Source organism: Dama dama, chromosome 18 (assembly GCF_033118175.1).
Source record: "Dama dama isolate Ldn47 chromosome 18, ASM3311817v1, whole genome shotgun sequence".
NCBI lineage: Eukaryota > Metazoa > Chordata > Mammalia > Artiodactyla > Cervidae > Dama > Dama dama.
Window position 1 is genome coordinate 102129445 of NC_083698.1, and position 20941 is coordinate 102150385.

The following is a 20941-nucleotide window of genomic DNA, read 5'->3' on the forward strand; positions in this document are numbered from 1 at the left end:
CAAAAAGCAGTATCTATTAAGTAAAGTTTCTCTTTCTTGAGCAGTGATTTGTAGCAAATTCTGCTTTAAATTCCCATTTTCTAGTATTCCAAATGATACATTGAACTTTTGATCTTTCAATACATAATTACTCCAGAAATACACTTAATAAAAATATTTTACAGTTGTAAGTTTTCATAAATTACAATTCCAAGTCTTTGATGACTTTGTGAAGATAGGTTTATCCTTGACTTGGATATTTTATTTTATCATTTAAAAGCCACTAGTTATTTTTTAAAAGCCACTAATTTGCAAACCAATTTTTAAGATAATTTGGGAGGTGTTTATATTATCAATGTGTTGATTTTTATTTATTCTACTTTTAAAAGGAAATTATCTTCACATCTCAGTGGACCTTGTTATAACCATATGGTTATTGTTGTTCAGTTGCTAAGTCAAGTGTGACTCTTTGCAATCCCATGAGCTGCAGTGTCCTGGGCTTCCCTGTCCTTCACTCTCTCCCAGAGTTTGCTCACACTCATGTCCATTGATTTGATTATGCCATCCAACCATCTCCTCATCTCCTCCTTCTGTCAACCCCTTCTTCTCCTACCCTCAGTCTTTCCCAGCATCAGAATCTTAAGATCAGTGATTATATAAAATGCCCAATGCTGACACATAAATCTTTGAGAACACATTTATTATAACTAAAAGGTGACTATATTATATATGTTATTTTCCTTCATATACATTTATGTTTTGTATATGGTTACTCTGATCATCTTTAGAAGTTGTCCACTATTTAAAAGCTATGTCACCTTGATATGTAGAAAAGGTATCATCCCTTGTTATTTTGGGATGATACATTTCCCTACAGATTATTTGGTATCATAAACATTTATATTTATTATTGTCTTAGTTAAATTTTTTACTTTTTCAATGGTCAAAAGAACATAGAAAACTATGTCCTAATCTATTGTTTTCACAGTACTTTAGTTTTTCTTTTATGTATTAGTTTCCTGATTTCCACATTTCTCCAGGGTAAATGAACATAGAAACCATGTCCTAACCTATTGTTTTCACAATATTTTGGTTTTTCTTTATGTGTTGGTTTCCTGATTTGCATATTTCTGCAGGTCACCAAGAACATTAAAAGAAAGAAAGAAAAGTCCCAATATTTACAGATTGTCTAATATGCACCTGGAATGTCACACAATTAGAAGCCTGCTTTGGTATCCCCAAATGTGTGTTTCTTCTCACAGTGGGTCCATAGAGCAGGAACACAGGTGGACACATCCTCAAAACTTGGTAACTGAGCCCAGTTTTCTCCAAGTTTATGTCATGATCCCAGCAAGTTAGGAATCACACTATAATGCACTTATTAGTTCTTAACTTGCCTGATTGATTGATGTGAAATTTCCAGAATAGTATTTTAACTCCTTTATGTTCAGTAAAAGAATGCAGCAAAATACAAATAAATATGACAACATCTGAGATACAAAATATTCTCTCATCCCCAGAAGAGGCAGGAGATTGCTAAGGGAAGCTGTCTTGGGGAGGGTCCTTTCCTCCACTCCTCTTAGGGACTGGACTCTGAATGGAGATTAGAGATTCTCAGAAAACCCTCCCTTAGGTGGCATCTAATAAGTCCCTCGGGATACCTGTCCCTTTGGACTCCCCAGTCCATCCCCTGCCTCCATAACCAGCTCTCTGCAGCATCTGAACACCGTGAGTTGTTACTTGGAATCAGCTGCTTTCTCAGGGTGCTTTCCTCCCACCTCTGCTCAACACAAGGGGCCCAGATCACACTGGAGAGAAGCTGAACGACAGAGCTTAATGCCGGGAGCTTACTCCTTGTCACACTGGTTCAGCTTCCTTACGGTTCAGCTGAACCATCTGGAGACTTGAGAACCACAGCAGTGCTGGGATTCATGAAATCCAAATAATGCCAAGTATTCAGGGACTGTAAGGAGTGATGTTTTCTCAGGGGCCTGCCCTGGGGCTGTGTGTAGGGATGAGAAGGGAAACAGAAAAGGAGCCTTGCTTTGTCTCCCCTCCCCAGGGGAGCTGGGCGTGCCCTACATGTCACAGCCACCCCTTCCAGTGAACCCTCAAGAGCTACAGCGAGGTTGAGCCCATCAGAGAATAAACCTCCTTTTCTGAGGATCTGGTCCCATTTCCAATCTGGAGCAGAGGTGAGGGCCCTACAGCTCCCATAGAAGCTCCCCAGGGCAGGACCCCCTCCAGCCTGTAGATGCTTTCTTCTTCTGAGGCCTTGAGTCCAAATGGGGGCGCTAACCAGGTTGCCTTATTTTATTTTACCATTTATTTCTCTTAGATTTGCTGTGGCATGTAGTTTTCTTTATTATTATTGTTAGCTATCACTGCTACCACTAGAAGTCTCAGAAAGAGAAATAAATATTCTCTGTTAATGGTAAAAATACATGCTCATCATTCATAGTCTATATAAGTAATGTCAGTGGGAAATTAGATGTACATTTTATAAACAAAGGATGTAAGGGTGTTTAGGATTTGGCCAATTTTGTGTTATTGGTGGAGAAATATCCATGCAATAAAGATTTACTTGAAAAAGCTGATACTAAGAAATAGAAGTAAAAGATTACTGTGTTCCATTACTGTGGATTTAGATGGAACATTTGGAAATTTTCCAAGCTGAAGAAAACCAGTATAGGTATATTATGGAAAGGTGTTCCTTTTCAGGATTATCAGCATATTTGTTATTGTATAAATTATGCATTTATAATTATTGTAGGCATAGTCATAATATATACTAAATCTATGAGAACATGTTTATTACAATGCATTTGGCTTCATAGCCAAATGGACACTAAATTCATGTCTTATATTTATCTTTCATTAAGTGTAGCATTAAAGACTATCAGGCAGCTAGAATGTACTCAGTAAGTATGAATAACTTATATTTTCTGTAGGTTGGAGGATAAGTTTTTGTGATAGGGATGGAAAGAATAAAGAAAGGGACCAAGATGTTAAGGAGTTGAATAGCAAGGAAGGAGAAGGATGAGATCATCAATAATTCTTTACACTTTCTTTTTATAGGATGTTTCCATTTTATGTGCACATTTTTAATATATACCCCCACTCTTTCTCCTGAAGCATATTTTCACAGTCATGTCTTCACAGAGCCCAGAACCATCAACCTGCTTCATTATGTACTTCCACAGTACCTGGTATATAGGAAGCACTCAATAGTATGATCAGTTATGAAACTGACAGTTCTCTATGCCCAGTAATTCTTGTATCTGGGAAAAGTCACTTATCAGTCCTTACCCCATACAACAACTTTGCGAAGGCTTGGCTTAGCCCTACATAAGCACTAAGATGAATTAGTTTTCAGTTCTTCCTTATTACTTGCAAGTAAACACCCTTACAGTTCAGCTGAGCTACGGATAAACATGGGTGATCATCTTAGGAGTTCTGCTCCACACATGCCTACTACTTTAGAAAAGAACTTTCCAGCTCCCTATTGCTTCAAGATATACTTTTTAAGATACAGGTTTCATCAGGTTCTGATGTTTTATTTATATATGAAATGATTTCCTTCTTAAATATTTACCTTAGAACTTTAGAGTTGCCTGATTATTTATTAACCAGATAATAATTTGCCATTTTTGTAACTCTGGGACTGTACATATATAAATAAATAGACATCACTATGCTTAAAAGGTATGTTTGGGACTAGAATACTTCCCGTTTGACCCCACCAGCAGTTGAATCTGTTTGCATCCCATTTGACTGTTTTTAACTATTAGATATGTAGATAGCAAATAAAAATAAGAAAAAAAAATTGAGAAGTGTATCCAAACTTTAATTACTTAAAACACTTTATAAATTCTTTAGTTATTCTTATTAAAATTTAAAAATCCTATTTTAGTTCAAATCATCAGGGTAAAATTCTTTTGAATTCTATACTTTCTTTGGGACAAATGAGCCGTACTTGAAATAATGATAGTAGGATATATTTTAAAAGACACCAGATCTGAGATAAGGGCATCACTATTTAGATGTTTACTCATTTGTTTATGTTTATTATTTTGTCATTCAACAAATACTTATTAACTGCCAGGGGTATAAAAATGAATAAGCCTATTCCTGTGCTTTAAAGTAAATCAGATTTGAAATAAATATGCTACTGTGCCTAAAAGAATATTCATGCATTCTGACCTTTTTTATCTATATCTTTCAATTTCACTATAAAAAAATCATGATTTGTACTGTATTTCTTTTTCCATTTATATTTACCTGTGAAGGAAAATTGGAAAAGGAAAATTGCTGTTTTAGGAGGGGATGGATTCAAATATATTGTGTATCTTTCACAGCCAAATATTCTTGTATGTTTTATGTGCTTAAAAAATATAGAAAGTTTGTTAAGCACAGAAATGTTTAATATTAACCTAAAGTAAAATACTATAGAGAAAGCTGAGCACAGAAGGATTGATGTTTTTGAACTGTGGTGTTGGAGAAGACTCTTGAGAGTCCCTTGGACTGCAAGGAGATCCAACCAGTGCAACCTAAAGGAAATCAGTCCTGGGTGTTCATTGGAAGGACTGCTGTTGAAGCTGAAACTCTAATACTTTGGCCACCTGATGCGAAGAGCTGACTCATTTGAAAAGACCTTGATGTTGGGAAAGATTGAGGGCAGGAGGAGAAGGGGACAAGAGAGGATGAGATGGTTGGATGGCATCACCAACTCACTGGACATGAGTTTGGGTAAACTCCAGGAGTTGGTGAGGGACAGGGAGGCCTGGTGTGCTGCAGTTCATGGGGTCACAAAGAGTCAGACATGACTGAGCGAGTGAACTGAACTGAAAAGTCAAATAATCCCTGGTCACATATAAGGACTTTTTATTGTATTACTTAGGTTACTTTTGTGTCCAGGCAATTTGACAACTTATGAATAATGCTGAGGAGGAAACATATATCTCATCTCTTGTTGTTAGGAAGGATCCATTTCTTTCCCTGAGTTTCGCTTTAGTGAGGTTACCTTAGTCTGGGGTCTGGTCCTCACTTTCTAGATCCAGTTTTGGAAAGTGTTCAGGAACTACATCACGCTATGTAAACCACAATTGGATAATGCATAAGCCAGAACATCTAAATGTTCATTCATTTAGAATTTGAAATGCAATTGCATAATAAGCAAACAACTTTGCTGATTGATGCATTCCTCTTTTTCGTTGGTGGCTCAGCTGGTAAAGAATCCGCCTGCAATGCGGGAGACCTGGGTTCAATCCCTGGCTTGGGAAAATGCCCTGGAGAAGGGAAAGGCTTCCCACTCCAGTATTCTGGCCTGGAGAATTCCATGGGCAGATAGTCCATGGGGACATGAAGAGTTGGACACGATTGAGCGTTCTCTTAAGTGTTAAGTCTTTAGTTAAATGGTGAATTGGTGAGCACAAAATCAGAGCAGGAGGGGCTAGTCAGGGATCTTACTGACTAGCATTATGAGACTGGTCATCCAAACCATCCATCTAGACTGTGGACATAGAATTGCCTGATGCGTAGAGTCCTTGTGTCAACTGGTCAGGCTTCCCTTTCCCTGAAGGTCTGTAAGACGCACAGACAGCGCGGCCTCTCTGACCTCTGTCTGTGCTCTGTACGGAGCAGCTCCTTCCTTTCACCCACAGTCTTTAACAGGAACTCACTGAAGTAACTACATTTGCGGTCAATCGCATCTTTCTGTCCCGCCTCCCTAGTACTGTTTCAAAGCACCTTAGGTGGACTTCTGGAGATTCCCAGAACTCACCAGTCATGTGTTTCTTAATATTATCTTGTTTTTACCTATAGGTTGTTATTCTCATCACTTCGGTATATGTTTCCAAGTTTCTCTCTCAAAATTCAATTCTGTCTCTTACATCCATGTTGATATCGCCACTGGTATTGAGGATAGGTAAATTAGGCGTGGCCAAAAACAGCGCCTTTTTTCACACTAATCCTAAAAATAGCTAAACCTCAAGTTACTTTTTTTTCCAATGGCACTGACAAATGTTTGCACTAAAAATAATGTTGAATTTTGACATAGTTGATTGAGGAAACTATCATCCAAGATACAAGGTAAGAAAACAAAGTTTAATTTACCAAATCACAAACTCATAGACTAGATATCTTACCACTGAGATACTAATGCTGCCATTTGTCAAGAGGCAAGCTGAATTTATCATTGTTTCTGTTAAATACTTATAAAGTATGTATTAATCCTTATTGCTGATTTCAGTCACTATGCTTTTTTTGTTTAAATGGTGATATGTTTTGGATTTCAGACATAAAACATTTCCCAAATATGGAGGATTGAATTAATAGCAAGATGGGTCTAGTTCCTGATTCTAGGCTATGATCAATCTTATTCTCTTTTAAAAAATGTTTTCCAATGTATGACAAAACCCACTGAAATGATGTGAAGTGATTAGCCTCCAACTAATAAAAAAAAAAAATGTTTTCCAGTTTTATATAGATATCATTAATATATAGTATTATCTAAATTTAAAGTATACACTGTAATGATTTAAGTTACAAATGCTGTAAAATGATCACCACAATAAATTTAGGAAACATCTATCATAGAATATAGTTAATTGGTACTCTAGTATAAAATAATTTTTTAAATTTTAAAACTAAAAAATAAATTTAAAAATCCATCTCACTTATTGATAACCGAAAAAAGAGAAACTGTTTTTTTTCTTGTGGTTAGAAGTCATAGGGTTTTGAATGTCTTACACCTTTTAAATACACCTTAGAGTAATGTTAATTATATTCATTATGTTAGCTATAGTCTCTAGTGCTTATTTATCTTATAACTAGAAGCTTGTCCCTATTGAGTATGTTCATCTAGTTTCCCGTCCATACCTACCCTTCAATCCTGGTAACCACAAATGTAATCCCTTGTCTATCAGTTTGGTGGTTGGTTTTTAGCTCCCACGTATAAGTGAGATCATGCAGTATTTGTCTTTCTTTGTCTCATTTATTTCACTAAGCAGAATGCCCTCAAGGTCCGTTCATGTCACAAATGGCAGGATTCCCTTCTTTCTATGGCTGAATACACAGCCAAACACTCTCTACTTCTTTATCCTCTCATCTGTTGGAGAACACTTAGGTTGTTAACATGTCTTGACTATTGTGAGTAATGCTGATGTGAGCATGGGGGTACAGATTACTTTTTGAGTTAGTGTTTTTTTTCCTTCAGATAAATGCCCAGGAGAAACTGCTAGATTGTATGGTAATTCCATTTTTATTTTCAGGGACACATTCCTATTGTTTTTCACAGTAACTGTAACAATTTTCACTTCCACCAACAGTGTAAAAGCATTCCCTTTCCTTCACATCTTTGTCAACATTTGTCATCTCTTATCTTTTTGATCATAACCATTCTAACAGGCATGATGTGATATGTCACTGTGATATTGATTTAATTTGTCTGATATTGAGTGATACTGAGTAACTTTTCAGGTACCTGTTGGTTATCTGTATATATTCTTTGGGAAAAAGTCCACTCAGATTCTTTATCCACATTAGATTGGATTATTTGCTTTTTTGCTGCTGAGTTGTATGGGGTTTTTTAATATATATTTTGAATATCAACCCCTTGTTCAATATATGTGGTTTGAAAGTAGCTTTTCCCATGTCTTATGTTGTCTTTTCATTCTGTTCATCTTTTCATTTTTCTGCTGTGCAGAACTGTCTTGGTTTGAGGTAGTTCCACTTGCTTATTTTTTATTTTGCTTTAGATGTCATGTCAAAAATTCATTGCCAAGAGCCATGTCAAAGATCTTTTATTTTACGTTTTATTTATTTCTTTGTAGTTTCAGTTCTTATGTTTAAGACTTTAATCCACTGTTTTGCTAATTTGTGTGAGTGGTGTAAGATAGGAGTCTAATTTCATTCTTTTATATATGAATATCCAATTTGCACATTTACTGAATACTGTCCTTTCTCCATTGAGTATTCTTGGCTCTCTTGTTAAATATTAGTTGAATATATTTGCAGGGACTTATTTCTATGCCCTCAATCCTGTTTAATTGGTCTGTGTTTCTGTTTTTATGCCAGTAATGTACTGTTTTGACTGTAACTTGGTAATATAGCTTGAGATCTATAAGTAGAAAGCCTTAAGCTTTGTTCTTCTTTCTCAGGATTGCCTTGGCTATTCTGGGATTTTGGCGATTCCTTAAATATCTAGGATTATTTTTCTAGTTCTGTTAGAAATACCATTGGAATTTTGATAAGGGCTGCACTGAATCCATCTATGGCTTTTGGTAACATGTACTAATTCTTCCAATCTATGAACATGGGATTTAAATTCCAATTATTTATGATTCTTTCTACTACCCGAGAGTTTTCCTACTGATTTGGACCTAAGTAGCTCTGAGACAATCCATATTTCATGATTATTTTCTTTGTAATCTGGTTTGATATTTCTTAATTTCATGACAGTGTCAGTGGCTCTAGGTAAGACTTTGTGGATACATATTTCTCTTCTGTAAAATTGAATATTAGATTGACAATTTAGTTTATTGAACACTTAAGTTTATTTACATAGATAAGCCTATCTTTTTTGCATCCTTTTGATTCCTTTTTCTTTCTTTTTTGCTTCCTTCTTCCTTCCTTTCACCCTTCCCTAACCTTTCTATTCTTTCTTTCCTTATTTATAATTCAATGAGTTCTTAAAGATGTTTATTAATAGTTTTCCATATGCCAAAAATATGTGAGATATTAAATAAGATAGATGTCACATAGATGCCTGGTTCTTTCTTAATAGTGAAATGGAGAAAAATCAGACGATGGTTACAGAGTTCATCCTACTGGGATTTTGTCTTGGTCCAAGGATGCACTTATTCCTTTTTGGGCTCTTCTTCCTATTCTATCTCCTCACCCTGCTGGGGAACGGGGTCATCCTGGGACTCATCTCACTGGACTCCAGACTGCACACCCCCATGTACTTCTTCCTCTCACACCTGGCCATCGTTGACATGGCCTACGCCTGCAACACGGTGCCCCAGATGCTGGTCAACCTCCTGAGTCCAGCCAAGCCTGTCACCTTTGCTGGCTGCATCACACAGACCTTTCTTTTTCTGACTTTTGCTCTGACAGAATGTCTGCTCCTGGTAGTGATGTCCTATGATCGATATGTAGCCATCTGCCACCCCCTCCGATATTCTGTCCTTGTGAGCTGTAGAGTTGGCATCAGCCTGGTGGTGACTTCCTGGGCATGTGGCTCCCTCCTGGCCCTGGTCCATGTGGGTCTCCTCCTAAGGCTGCCCTTCTGTGGGCCTCATGAAATCAACCACTTCTTCTGTGAAATCCTGTCTGTCCTTAAGCTGGCCTGTGCTGACACCAGGCTGAACCAAGCTGTCATCCTTGCTGCTTCCGTGTTGGTCTTGGTCGGGCCCCTCAGCCTGGTGCTGCTCTCCTACGCGCGCATCCTGGCCTCCATCCTAAGGATCCAGTCAGGTGAAGGCCGCGGAAAGGCCTTCTCCACCTGCTCCTCCCACCTCTGCGTGGTCGGGCTCTTCTTTGGTAGTGCCATCGTCATGTACATGGCCCCCAAGTCCCGCCACCCTGAGGAGCAGCAGAAGATCCTTTTCCTGTTTTATAGTCTTTTCAACCCCATGCTGAACCCGCTGATCTACAGCCTGAGGAATGCAGAGGTCAAGGGTGCCCTGAGGAGAGCACTGTTCAAGGAGAGTCATTTCTAACTAGTGACATTTGAATCCAAAAATACTCTCTTATGTGTGCCTTGATGACACAAGAATAAGACTTCCCTCTTCCTTTGAAGGAAAAGTTTTAGCTATATGGCATTCATTAATTTTTCTATCAGATGTGACTTTATTGTTACTGTTCAGTCACTAAGCAGGTCCCGTGAATTCCATGAACTGCACTCCAGGCTTCCCTGTCTTTCACTATCTCCCAGAGTTTGCTCAAACTCACCTCCATTGAGTCAGTGATGCTATCCCACCATCTCATCTTCTGTCACCCACTTCTGTCCTCAGTCTTTCCCAGCATCAGAGTCTTCCAATGAGTCAGCTCTTCACATCAGGTGGCCAAAGTATGGAGCTTCACCTTCAACATCAGTCTTTCCAGTGAGTATTCAGGGTTGATTTCCTTTGGGATTTACTGGTTTGATCTCCTTGCAGCCCAAGGGACTCTCAAGAGTTTTCTCCAGCAACACACTTCAAAAGCATCAGTTCTTTGGCACTCAACCTTCTTTATGGTCCAACTCTCACATCAGTACATGACTACTAGAAAAATCATAGCTTGGATAATACTATGATCTTTTTCTTTGATAGCTCTGAATTTAATATCTCTGAAATTAACATTTATTTAAATTGATTTCCTGAGTCTACAAAATTGAATGCAGTCTTTCCACTTTTCTGCCCTAACTATATTAGCTCACCAATTGTATAGGCCACAAGATTTGGAAGAAAAAAGAAAGTTATGAAGGGAAGTGATCTTCAAAGCCTGAAAGCACACTTGTCCACTCTCAAAAATTGCACCCCCCTGTTCAAGAATAAGTCAGAGATGTCTAGCTAGTTGTGCTCCATAATGTTGAAAAATCTCATATGAAAATTGTTGAGTCATATTAGGGAGTTAACAAGCAGGCTGATTGAAGCAACATAATTAATACAAGGTAGTTTGGAGATCCAAACCAGTCAATCCAAAAGGAATTGTACTGCAATGAGAGCCAACTAGTCAATCCTAAAGGAAATCAATCCTGAATATTCATTGGAAGGACTGATGCTGAAGCTGAAACTCCAAGATTTTGGCTACCTGATGCGAAGAACTGACTCCTTGGAAAAGACCCTGATGCTGGGAAAGATTGAAGGCAGGAGAAAGGGGCAACAGAGGATGAGATGGTTGGATCACATCATCTAGGCGATGGACATGAGTTTGCGCAAGCTCTGGGAGTTAGTGATGGACAGGGAAGCCTGATGTGTGGCAGTCCATGGGGTTGCAAAGAGTCAAACACGACTGAGTGACTAAACTGAGCTGAACTGATTTTGGAGAAAGCAGGAAAGATCAAGGAAAAGCTTGCTGATGGGGTGGAGATAGTATGTTGTTTACAGCTTTGGGGGTAAACTGATTAGCTCATGGCTACTAAAAGATTAAAACTAGGTCAATAGTGGGTACAAATAATTTCTGGTTTTTTTTGTTGTTCCCAGAAAATGTTGTGTGTTGAATGTAAGTTATATAGATGTACAGACTGTCTGTGTATATTATTTTCTAGTGTATTTTCAACAGTAATTTCAGGAAATTTTATCTGATAGTATAAGTGGCTAGTATGGTATGACTGGCTCTTCTGCCTTGTGGTAATTAATTCTGTTTTACAAACCAAATGGTCAGAGTTGAGTCCCATATGTTTGACATACTTTTTTCAGGGTGTTACTTTTAAATCCGCTTTATAACTTGCCCTGAGGCAAGGATGGCCACTTTCCTCCAGACTCTTCCTCAATGTCACAGTAACAGTGAACAGAAGGGTTGTTCAGTAGAATAAGGGTGTGGCCTTCATTTGGGCTTTAATAACTTCTCAACCCTGCTCTTAATTACTGTGTGTGGGCAACAGCGCTTACTGACTGTAGGAACAAAGGGGGTTTTTGTAATAAGAGTTAAGGTTTGAATTAATCACTCAGTGCTGTAGACTCCATACTTATATCGATCATTTACATGGATCATCTTGTTCAGTCATCATAACATATCCCGGAAGAGGGCCCTATTGTCAGTCTGTTTTATGTATGCATGGACGAGAAAAATAGTGTCAGACTTTTACCTGGACAGCCTGACTACCAAGCCTTGTGTACTTAACCATAACAATGTCATAGGTCAATATCACTGTAATTAAATAAAGAAGTCTAAGATATCCCAAGGAAGAATATGTAACTGAAGAAGTATCTCTGCACTGTCTCATGTATGCAAAGTGAGCTGCTCTTTGCTCTCCAAGGCCTGGAAGATCAGAGACCATTTATGAGAGGTTGGTTGTCTTGGACAGTAAAACCTATGAACAGAGTTGCAAAAGGTATTGGACTTCTAGAGGAATGCAGACCATGAAGAAGGTGAGAATTAAGTCTACTCTCACTGAGACTGGTGACCTAGTTCAGCTAAGATCAAAAGTCATTACAAAGACATCAACACCCTCTGTCTTTCTCTCTCTCTCTCTGATTTTGTCTCTCTGTTTCTCTCACTACAGGCCAGGCACTGCACTTTACAAGAATTATTTCATTTCATCCTCAGAAATAGCCCTTTGAGGCAAGAGACAATCCCCACTTTACACATAAGGAAATGGAGGCAGAGGGATTGAGTAACTCACCCAGTTCACAGAGAATGACAGTCCAGTGCAGGATTGTAGTAAGGCAGTCTGATTCTTGACCCTATAATCATTACCATTGGGTAGTGGACTCTCTAGAGCAGACCTATGGGTAAAATCAGGGAAATCGAGAGGCTGAATCAAAGCAAGTGACTCAGACCAGTGAGGGCATTGGGCTTTTGAAAGAAAGGACTTGCATTTGCTAAAGAAGGCAGCTTGACTCCAAAGAGATATATGAACAGTGGGTGTAGTAACAAGGAAGAACTGTGGCTCCAAGGATGAGAGACGGAGGTGGTTCTCTGGAAATGAGCTGAGAAGTGAAAGAGAAGCAATGCAAGAGAAGACTGATGCCACAGTTTCTCACTGGCTCCTCACCAGCAGATTACAGGCAGAATGGATGTTTGACAGTATTTTGTCTAAAAAGAGCCCTTTTCCAAGACAAATTTCCAATTTGTTCATTTGTTTATTTTGCTTTTATTTCCGTTACCCCAGAAGGTGAGTCCAAGTATATCTCACTGCAGTTAATGTCAAAGAGTGTTCTGCCTATATTTTCCCCTAAGAGTTTTATAGCTTTTGGCCTTTCCTTTAGGTCTTTAATCTATTCTGAGTTTATTTTTGTGTATGGTGTTAGGGAGTGTTCTAATTTCATTCTTTTATGTGAGCTGTCCTGTTTTCCCAACACCACTTATTAAAGTGACTGTCTTTTCTCCATTGTATATTCCTGTCTCCTTTGTCAAAGATAAGGTGCCCATAGGTATGTAGGTTTATCTCTGTGCTCTCTATCTTTTGCCATTGGTCTATATTTCTGTTTTTGTGCCAGTACCATACTGTCTAGATTCCTGTAGCTTTGCAGTATAGTTTGAAATCAGGACGGTTGATTCCTCCCGCTCCATTTTCTTTTCTCAAGATTGGTTTGGCTCTTCGGTCTTTTGTGTTTCCATACAAATTGTAAAATTTCTTGTTACAGTTCTGTGGAAAATGCCATTGGTAATTTGACAGTGATTTCATTGAATCTGAGGATTATTTTATGTAGCAGTCATTTTGACAATATTAATTCTTCCAATCCAAGAACATGATATATCTCTCCATCTGTGTCATCTTGATTTCTTTCATCAGTGTCTTAGAGTTTTCTGCACATAAGTCTTTGGTCTCCTTAAGTTTATTCCTCAGTATTTTATTCTTTTTAATGCAGTGGTCAATAGAATTACTTCCCAAATTTCTCCTTTTGACCTTGTATTGTTAGTATATACAAATGCAACTGATTTCTGTGTATTAATTCTGTGTCCTGCAGCTTTACCAAATTCATTGATGAGCTCTAGTAGTTTTCTGGCAGCATCATTAGGATTGTCTATGTATACTATAATGTCATCTGCAAACAGTGACACTTTTACTTCTCTTCCAGTTTGAATTCATTTTGTTTCTTTTTCTTCACTGGTTTCCATATCTCGGACTTCCAAAATTATATTGAATCAAATTTGCAAGAGAGGAATCTTTGTCTTGTTCCTGATCTTAGAGAAACTGCTTTCAGCTTTTCACTGTTGAGTATGATGTTAGAGTTTGTCATATATGACCTATATTATGTTGAGATGTGTTCCCTCTGTGCCCACTTTATGGAGAGTTTTTATCATAAATGGATATTGAATTTCATCAGAAACTTTTTCCTCATCTACTGAGATAATAGTATGGTTTCTGTTATTCAGTTCATTAATGTGGTGTATCACGCTGATTAATTTGCAGATATTGAAAAAAATCTTTGCATCCCTGGGATAAATCCCCCTTGATCTTGGTGTATGATGCTTTTAATGTACTGTTAGATTCATTTTCTGGTGTTTTGTTGAGGATTTTAGTGTCTATGTTCATCAATAATATTGGCTGTACTTTTCTTTTCTCATGGTATCGTTGTCCAATTTTGGTATCAGGGTGATTGCAGCCTCATAGAATGAGTTTGAAAGTATTCCTTCCTCTGAAATTTTTTGAAATAACTTTGGAAGATTAGGTGTTAATTCTTTTCTACATTTTGGATGGAATTCACCTGTGAAGGCAACTTATGCTGGACTTTTGTTTAGTGGGAATTTTTAAATCACTGATTCCATACCAGTACTTGTAGTGTAGTTGGTCTCTTCATATTTCTTTCAATTCTTCCTGTTCGGTCTTGAGAGATAGTACCTTTCTAAGAATTTGTCCATTTCTTCTAAGTTATATATTTTATTGGCATGTAGTTGTTTATGGGCCTTTGTAGTCCACAAATATTTCCAACCTTTTGAGCGAGGACATTGATCTTTTGCTGCTGCCCGCAGACTGAAGCTTACACGATCAGCTATCCTGGTAACCAGACCTTTGGATCCAGACTGAGCTACAACACTGGTTCTCTTGAATATCCAGCTTGATGAGTGCAGACCTGGGGGCCGCTCAGCCTCAAGCAGGAAGATGTTAGACACTGGACAGGGAAGCAGGGGCCGACTTAAGGTTTCCTCTGTGCTGTCTCTTCCACCCCTGGCTACCAAGCTGCAGAGAAGGCAGTAGCTGTTGCCCCTGTAGGCTGCCCTGTTCTCCCTGAAGAGTTTCACTTTCTGACTGGGTGTGTTCAAGAAAACATAGGGGTAAGACATTTGAGACAGAAATTGCTGGCGAGAAGTTCTTGAGTTGGCAAGAGGGATGACATTTATAGTATTAAGTTGTAGACTGGCCTTTGCTGGAAAAAACTAATAACTCCATAGGAAGAGAAGATAACTTAAGATAAATGCGAAAATTCAGTAATTTTGTCAGTGTGTGTGTTAGGGTTGAATGAACTGTCATCTGATTGCATCTAATTTCTCAGTTACCCTCACTCTGTAGCTAAGACTATGCGTGGAAGGATTTATGGGAGATTTAATGAAAGAGAAAAAAAAAAAAAAACACCTGAGAGAAGAGACTAGGAAATACAGTAGGATTTCTGGGAACATCAAAGGCCAAATCGATGTGAATTCTCATGAATTTAAGGGATCTGAGTCATCATGTATGTGTGTTTTTCTGTGGATCTGTGGGTACAGGCAAAACCATGCATCATCTAAATTCAATGCTAACAGACTGCGCTGACAGCAGAGAGGAGACAATGGCCTCTCTAAATGTAAGATGTATATTTAGTGGAAAATGTTTTCAAAATGGGACAAATACCTAAGGAATAGGGTAGAGCAGGAAAGCATTTAGGCAATAAGATTCAGTCTATGTGATTTTCCCAGTAGTGAGTAATATTTGCAATGGAAAATTTTGATAATTATTGCATATTAACACTTTTCAGCAGATGGGGATTATTCACTCCCTGAGAAAGATCCAGTCCTTAGAGGGGCTACCTTAATAATCTCCATGGGAGGTCACATTTATTGCATCATGAATCTTTCCAAAAGTAGAATATGGAGACAGGATCAATTTCAAGATCAAAAACATAATACATGTATATCCTTGGGAATTCTACTGTGGGACATAATCAATGAAATAAAATTTATCACTTAGATTTTTATTTCAAGAGTCTCTTGAGTACAGACATCTTTTCCATTCTTCCTCAGTTCTTACTTCTCTACAAAAGCAGGTTCACACATGTGAACACACATGTACGTGCCCACACACACTCACAGATAATAATGCAAGAGACCCAAGACAGGATGAGTAGGAAAGACATAGAATGCTGAGAATATGGTTTATAATTTGTTCCCTGGACTCCACAGGTATGTCTCTGGGGAATGGGTTGGTCTTATTGAATCAAACTATAAAGCCCTCACATATATAGAAGATCCTGGGCACCCCTGAGTCCTGCCCTCTCTGTCAGGGCAGAAAAGGGATCTGGGACTCGTCATCTACTGCACTTGCTTCTGGGAGCAGGTGACTAACTCCAGCCACTCCCCATCTCTGTGAGTTTTCCAGCCCAGTTTGAGAAAAATAGCAGACGTAGTACCACAAGTCCTCTTTATATTAATAGAAATCATTACTTTTATACTGGTTAATGATGGACAGAGGAGCAGGGCAGAAGGCTGGCAGAAATCATCAGGTTTATGAAGAAGAAAATGCCACCTTTGTGAAGACCCCTTTCTTGAACTGTGCTGAGGTCTCAGAGTCACATCTGATACCCATGCTGTCTAAACATAGATTTCTTTTTCTTCTTGATCAGACCCCCTCCCTGGTCGCATGTATGGGAAGAGGCTGATGAAACTCAATGTCCCTCAGTCGTGGCATCAAACTGAAAGGGATGTAAGAGACCTCTGACCCTGTTGCCTCCTGAAGCTGGGGGTGTGCATTTACTACTTCTCATTTCTTCCTCTGCTGACCAGCTTCTCACACTGCACCTTGGAAACATCCTCCCGCCAGGGAAGTGAGGAAAGCTAGCATGCCTGTCTTCTGCCCACGAGGGAGATGTTAGTAAGTGGCAGGATGAAATCCTGTAGCTACTTGGTAAAGATCTCACCATTATTTCTTTTGTAGCAGGAAGGCGGGTACAGGAGCCCATTTAGCTTACTGTGGTTTCTTACCAGAATTTCTCTCCAGGGACAGTTGTCCTCACCTGAGGAATATCCTGCATCATCTCCTGGAGTAGGTTAACATCACTACCATTGTCACTTATCAAATGTGGGAGGAAAGTTCTAGGTGATGAAAATATGGCAAAATATCCCTGCTATAAAACCAGTTTCTTGGTTTCAAATGTGTTTGTACCTGGCAGATTTTCAGGGAATGCTTTTGCTTTTATTCTCTTCACATTTATTTAAGTCAGTTTTTTTTAAATAATGAAAATATATCATTATTAAATTGTATTGAATGCAAAAAGAAAGTCAGAAGAATCCTGTCAGTATTTATAATGCTACAACAAAACATAGGACTCCCACAGACTTTCTCTAAGCTGCAGTTATTTGGTTATTTTCATTCATATTTCAGCATTCTAATCTTAGGATTCAAGTTAATATTACTGAAGCTAACAGAGTTTTCATTTTCATACTAATCTGGCATCTGCCATGTAAAAGTGGAGAACTGATGATTTGCTAACAGGAAGTCACTAGAAGGGCATTCTAGGTATCCCTGACTTGAGTTTGTAAGTGATCAGAGTCCACTGAGGTGTGAGGTATTGGAGCAAAGGGTTTCACTTCTGCAGAAGGTCAGAGAAAGCAGTGATCTCTCTCTGCAGACACCAGGGAAGGTGGGAGAAGTTCTAAGACTAATGAAGATAAGGATATAGCCCTCTGATAATCATCTGGCAATATGTTTATTAATGTTATTTATTCTTTCCTTACTAAATAAACCTTTCTAAACATATGTAATATTGTGTAGAAATTTAGGTGTGTTAACTTACTCTCCCCAATGTTATATTATTTTATGATGATGAATGCAACAAATGTTTTCTTTTAACTTACAATGGCAACATGCCTGGACTCTAGAATGAATTATAGAGATACTGAATCTCTTGGAAGCTGGACTTAGAAGCTAATATCAGATAACTGGGAACTCCCTGGAGAGATGATGACAAGAGACAGGCATTTGAGAGCACAAGTCTGGGAGCCAAAGAATCAGGCAATGTTACCAGGGTTTGACTACTTGTAAGATAACAATGGCTAATGGAGATAAGATTTATCTGCAAATATATGAAGTTGTTGCGGAGGCAGATTCTTCATAAACTCAGTTATTAAGTCCCTCAGTGGACAACTCAGGACAGAAGAACAGTCCAGAACCAGCTGTTAAACCATCAACCACCATGTAAGCTTTTAATGCTTTTGCTGACATTTATAACATTTGCTGTTTATGCTAAGGTTAGTTGTAGCATTAGGACCTAAAACTTGGGTGCGAGAGACATGCACTGAAAATGGATGCAGGCCTTGAAGTCATTTTTACCAGCTGGCTGACAACCTGCTTGAGAGCCTCACAAACAGTCATTCAGTAGAAAAATCTCTGGTTTATTCTGCCTGGTACACAATACAGAGACTTGTCATTCTAAGAAATTAGTAAATCAATGCCTGAAATATGGTGTATTTGCCCATTTGTTTTCTTTTAGTTAATTTATTTATTTTAATTGAAGGATAATTATTTTACAATATTGTGGTGGATTTTGCCATCCATCTACATGAATCAGCCATGGGTGCCCATTTGATTTTTAACTTTTTAAAAATTTTTTTAAAATTTAAAAAATTTTTAAAATCAGTGTCTGATTATCTGTTTATTTTACCCCAACAGCAATGATTAAAAATAAGATTCTTCTGCAGTTTCAGGCTTTGAAGGATGACTGTATTCCTTGGTGAGTGGCCCTGAAACTGGACTTGTACAGATCATACAGCCTACAACCTATCCTAAATGTGCCTTCCTGTTGCCGAAAATATGTTGAGCACTTTTCATGTGGTAAATGTGTCAGAAACTTTAATTCATTTACATAGACTTACCACATAGTTCTCAATACATAGTGATGCACTTAAATATTTTTCTCATATTATTTATGGTGAACAGCAGAGCTAATATTCAATAATATCCCCTAGATTATATTTTATCCAAATATGGAAGTTTAATCAAATACCTTCAGGTGCAGGATAGATAAAGAATGCTAGTAGGTTGGGTGTAAGTAAAGTCAACTTTTGAAATTAAAAAATTGAACTTTCTTTTTACTTAGCAATGGATAAATATCTGTGTTGCTCTAATATTTAAAAACCATGAGAAAATATTTTTTCAAAAGTTTGGCAATCACCCTCTTCATTTAGAACTAGAAAATCACACTTGTTCATCTGCCTAAGTATGTTCAAATAATTTTGGATTTCAGAGTGATGAACAGACAGAGAATTTATAGCTGATGCTGTGGGTGCCCTGTTCATGACACCATGTCCTCCCACTTCAGTGCACACTGGCCTGATTTCCCAATGCCAGCACCTCTATTTGTTTGTCTAGACAGGTTCCTGAAAACCAGAGACACTTTACTAACTTCTTAAACAGGAAAAAGGAGCCCTAATATCAATACTTGGTCCACCCACCTTAAGGCACTTATCCAATAACAGATACTAGTAGGTGTATAAACACCCAGCTCCCTTCCAACTTAAGGTAGGTTAACACTGAGAAACATGTTCTACCCTGGCTCCAAGATTTTCCCATTAGGATCTAACTTCAGTGACAATTTTGATTTACTTGGTCATCCAACCTTCAGTGACCACCTTTTCTCCCTTGTCCCCCTTTGCCAATCTTCTACCTGTGTTTCCTTGGATTACTTCCTAAGAACTACTTGTAGCTGAATAACTGTCTGATAATAATAATGGGAAAAGACTTTCACAAACATTGATAATTTTGAACATGGGAAGAAAACTGACGTAGTGAATTTTATGTTTACAAATATTAAAGATATTTATAGAAGACTGATTATTTAGCAACAAAATGCTTTGTTGTCAGAAAATATTGCACTACAAGTTCAAATTCATTTATACCATTTCATTTATATTACAAGGACAGACTAAACAGAGTTAATGATGGTCATAGATTTTGAAATCAGAGCACCTTTTATAAAAATCCTTATTGACTATATAATTTTGGGAATGTGCCTTTGACTCATTTTTTTTTATTTCTAGAAAAAATTTTTGCATATACAAATAGGGTGATTGTTTTCATTGAGTAGTTTTCCAAAACATATATTCTGTTAGGAATAATTAAATTAAATCATTTATTTCTAAAGCAAATTATAGGAGTCCTCCAGTAAATATTTATGTCATCACATGGATTGTAAAGTCAAGCAAAAGATACATCCTTGTTTCATTCTTCTCTTATAAGCAGTGATAGATTTTTCCTTTGGAAGGTATGAAAAAAAGTTATTATAATTATTTTAAGAATATTCATATGTAAACTTTATATATAAATCTAAATATGTGTATGACGTATGTATTTAGGCACCTGTTGGGGGCATATCTGAAGATAGAATCCATGAGTCGTTGTTATGTGTATGTTCAAATACAGTCAGTTCTTCTTGACTTTTCCAAAATGGGGCACCATATTATGTTCTCAGTAGTAGTGTATCCCTGTTTTATATGCTTGCTGAGTCCTTATAGTTTCAAACTTTTGAATTTTGTCCATCAGTGTGTTTTGCATTTTAATTTCAATCTCTTTGGAGACCTAGGAAGGTTACTACCTCTTAATCTTTTAATGTGCTCAGGGGTTATTCGGATACTCTTTCATGTGAAATGTTTGTTCAAGTATTTTGCCCAGTTTAAATTGGGTTATCTATCTTTGCATTAAACATGTGCAGAAAATCTTGAAGTATTCTGAATATGAGCCCTGTATCGGTTATGTGTTAGTTGCTCAGGCTTGTCTGACTCTTTGCGAACTGTAACCCACCAGGCTCCTCTCTCCTTGGAATTCTTAAGGAAAGAATATTGGAGTGGGTTGCCATTCTTGTCTCCAGGGGATCTTTCTGACACCAGGGATTGAACCTGTGTCTCTTGGCAGGTAGGTTCTTTACCACTAGCGCAACCTGTATAGGTTATACATGTTGTAAATATTTGCTTCCACTCTGGATTTCATTTTTGCTCTCTTAATGATGGCTCTTGATAAAAACAAGCTAGGTTTGTAACTTATCAATCTATTCTTCAATACTGTTTTAATTCTGTTTCAGAAGTTTTTCTTCCTCTGATGTTTTCACTATAAGTCACTAATATTCTA

General features: G+C 37.8%; 1 protein-coding gene across 1 annotated transcript; it reads left to right on the forward strand.

Annotated features, from left to right (window-relative positions):
• The first annotated feature begins 8768 nt into the window (after window positions 1-8768).
• On the forward strand, window positions 8769-9701 carry LOC133073098 (olfactory receptor 2A1/2A42-like). The gene has a single exon (XM_061166567.1). The coding sequence runs from the start codon at window positions 8769-8771 to the stop codon at window positions 9699-9701; it is 933 nt and encodes a 310-aa protein (XP_061022550.1).
• The last annotated feature ends 11240 nt before the right edge of the window (window positions 9702-20941 follow it).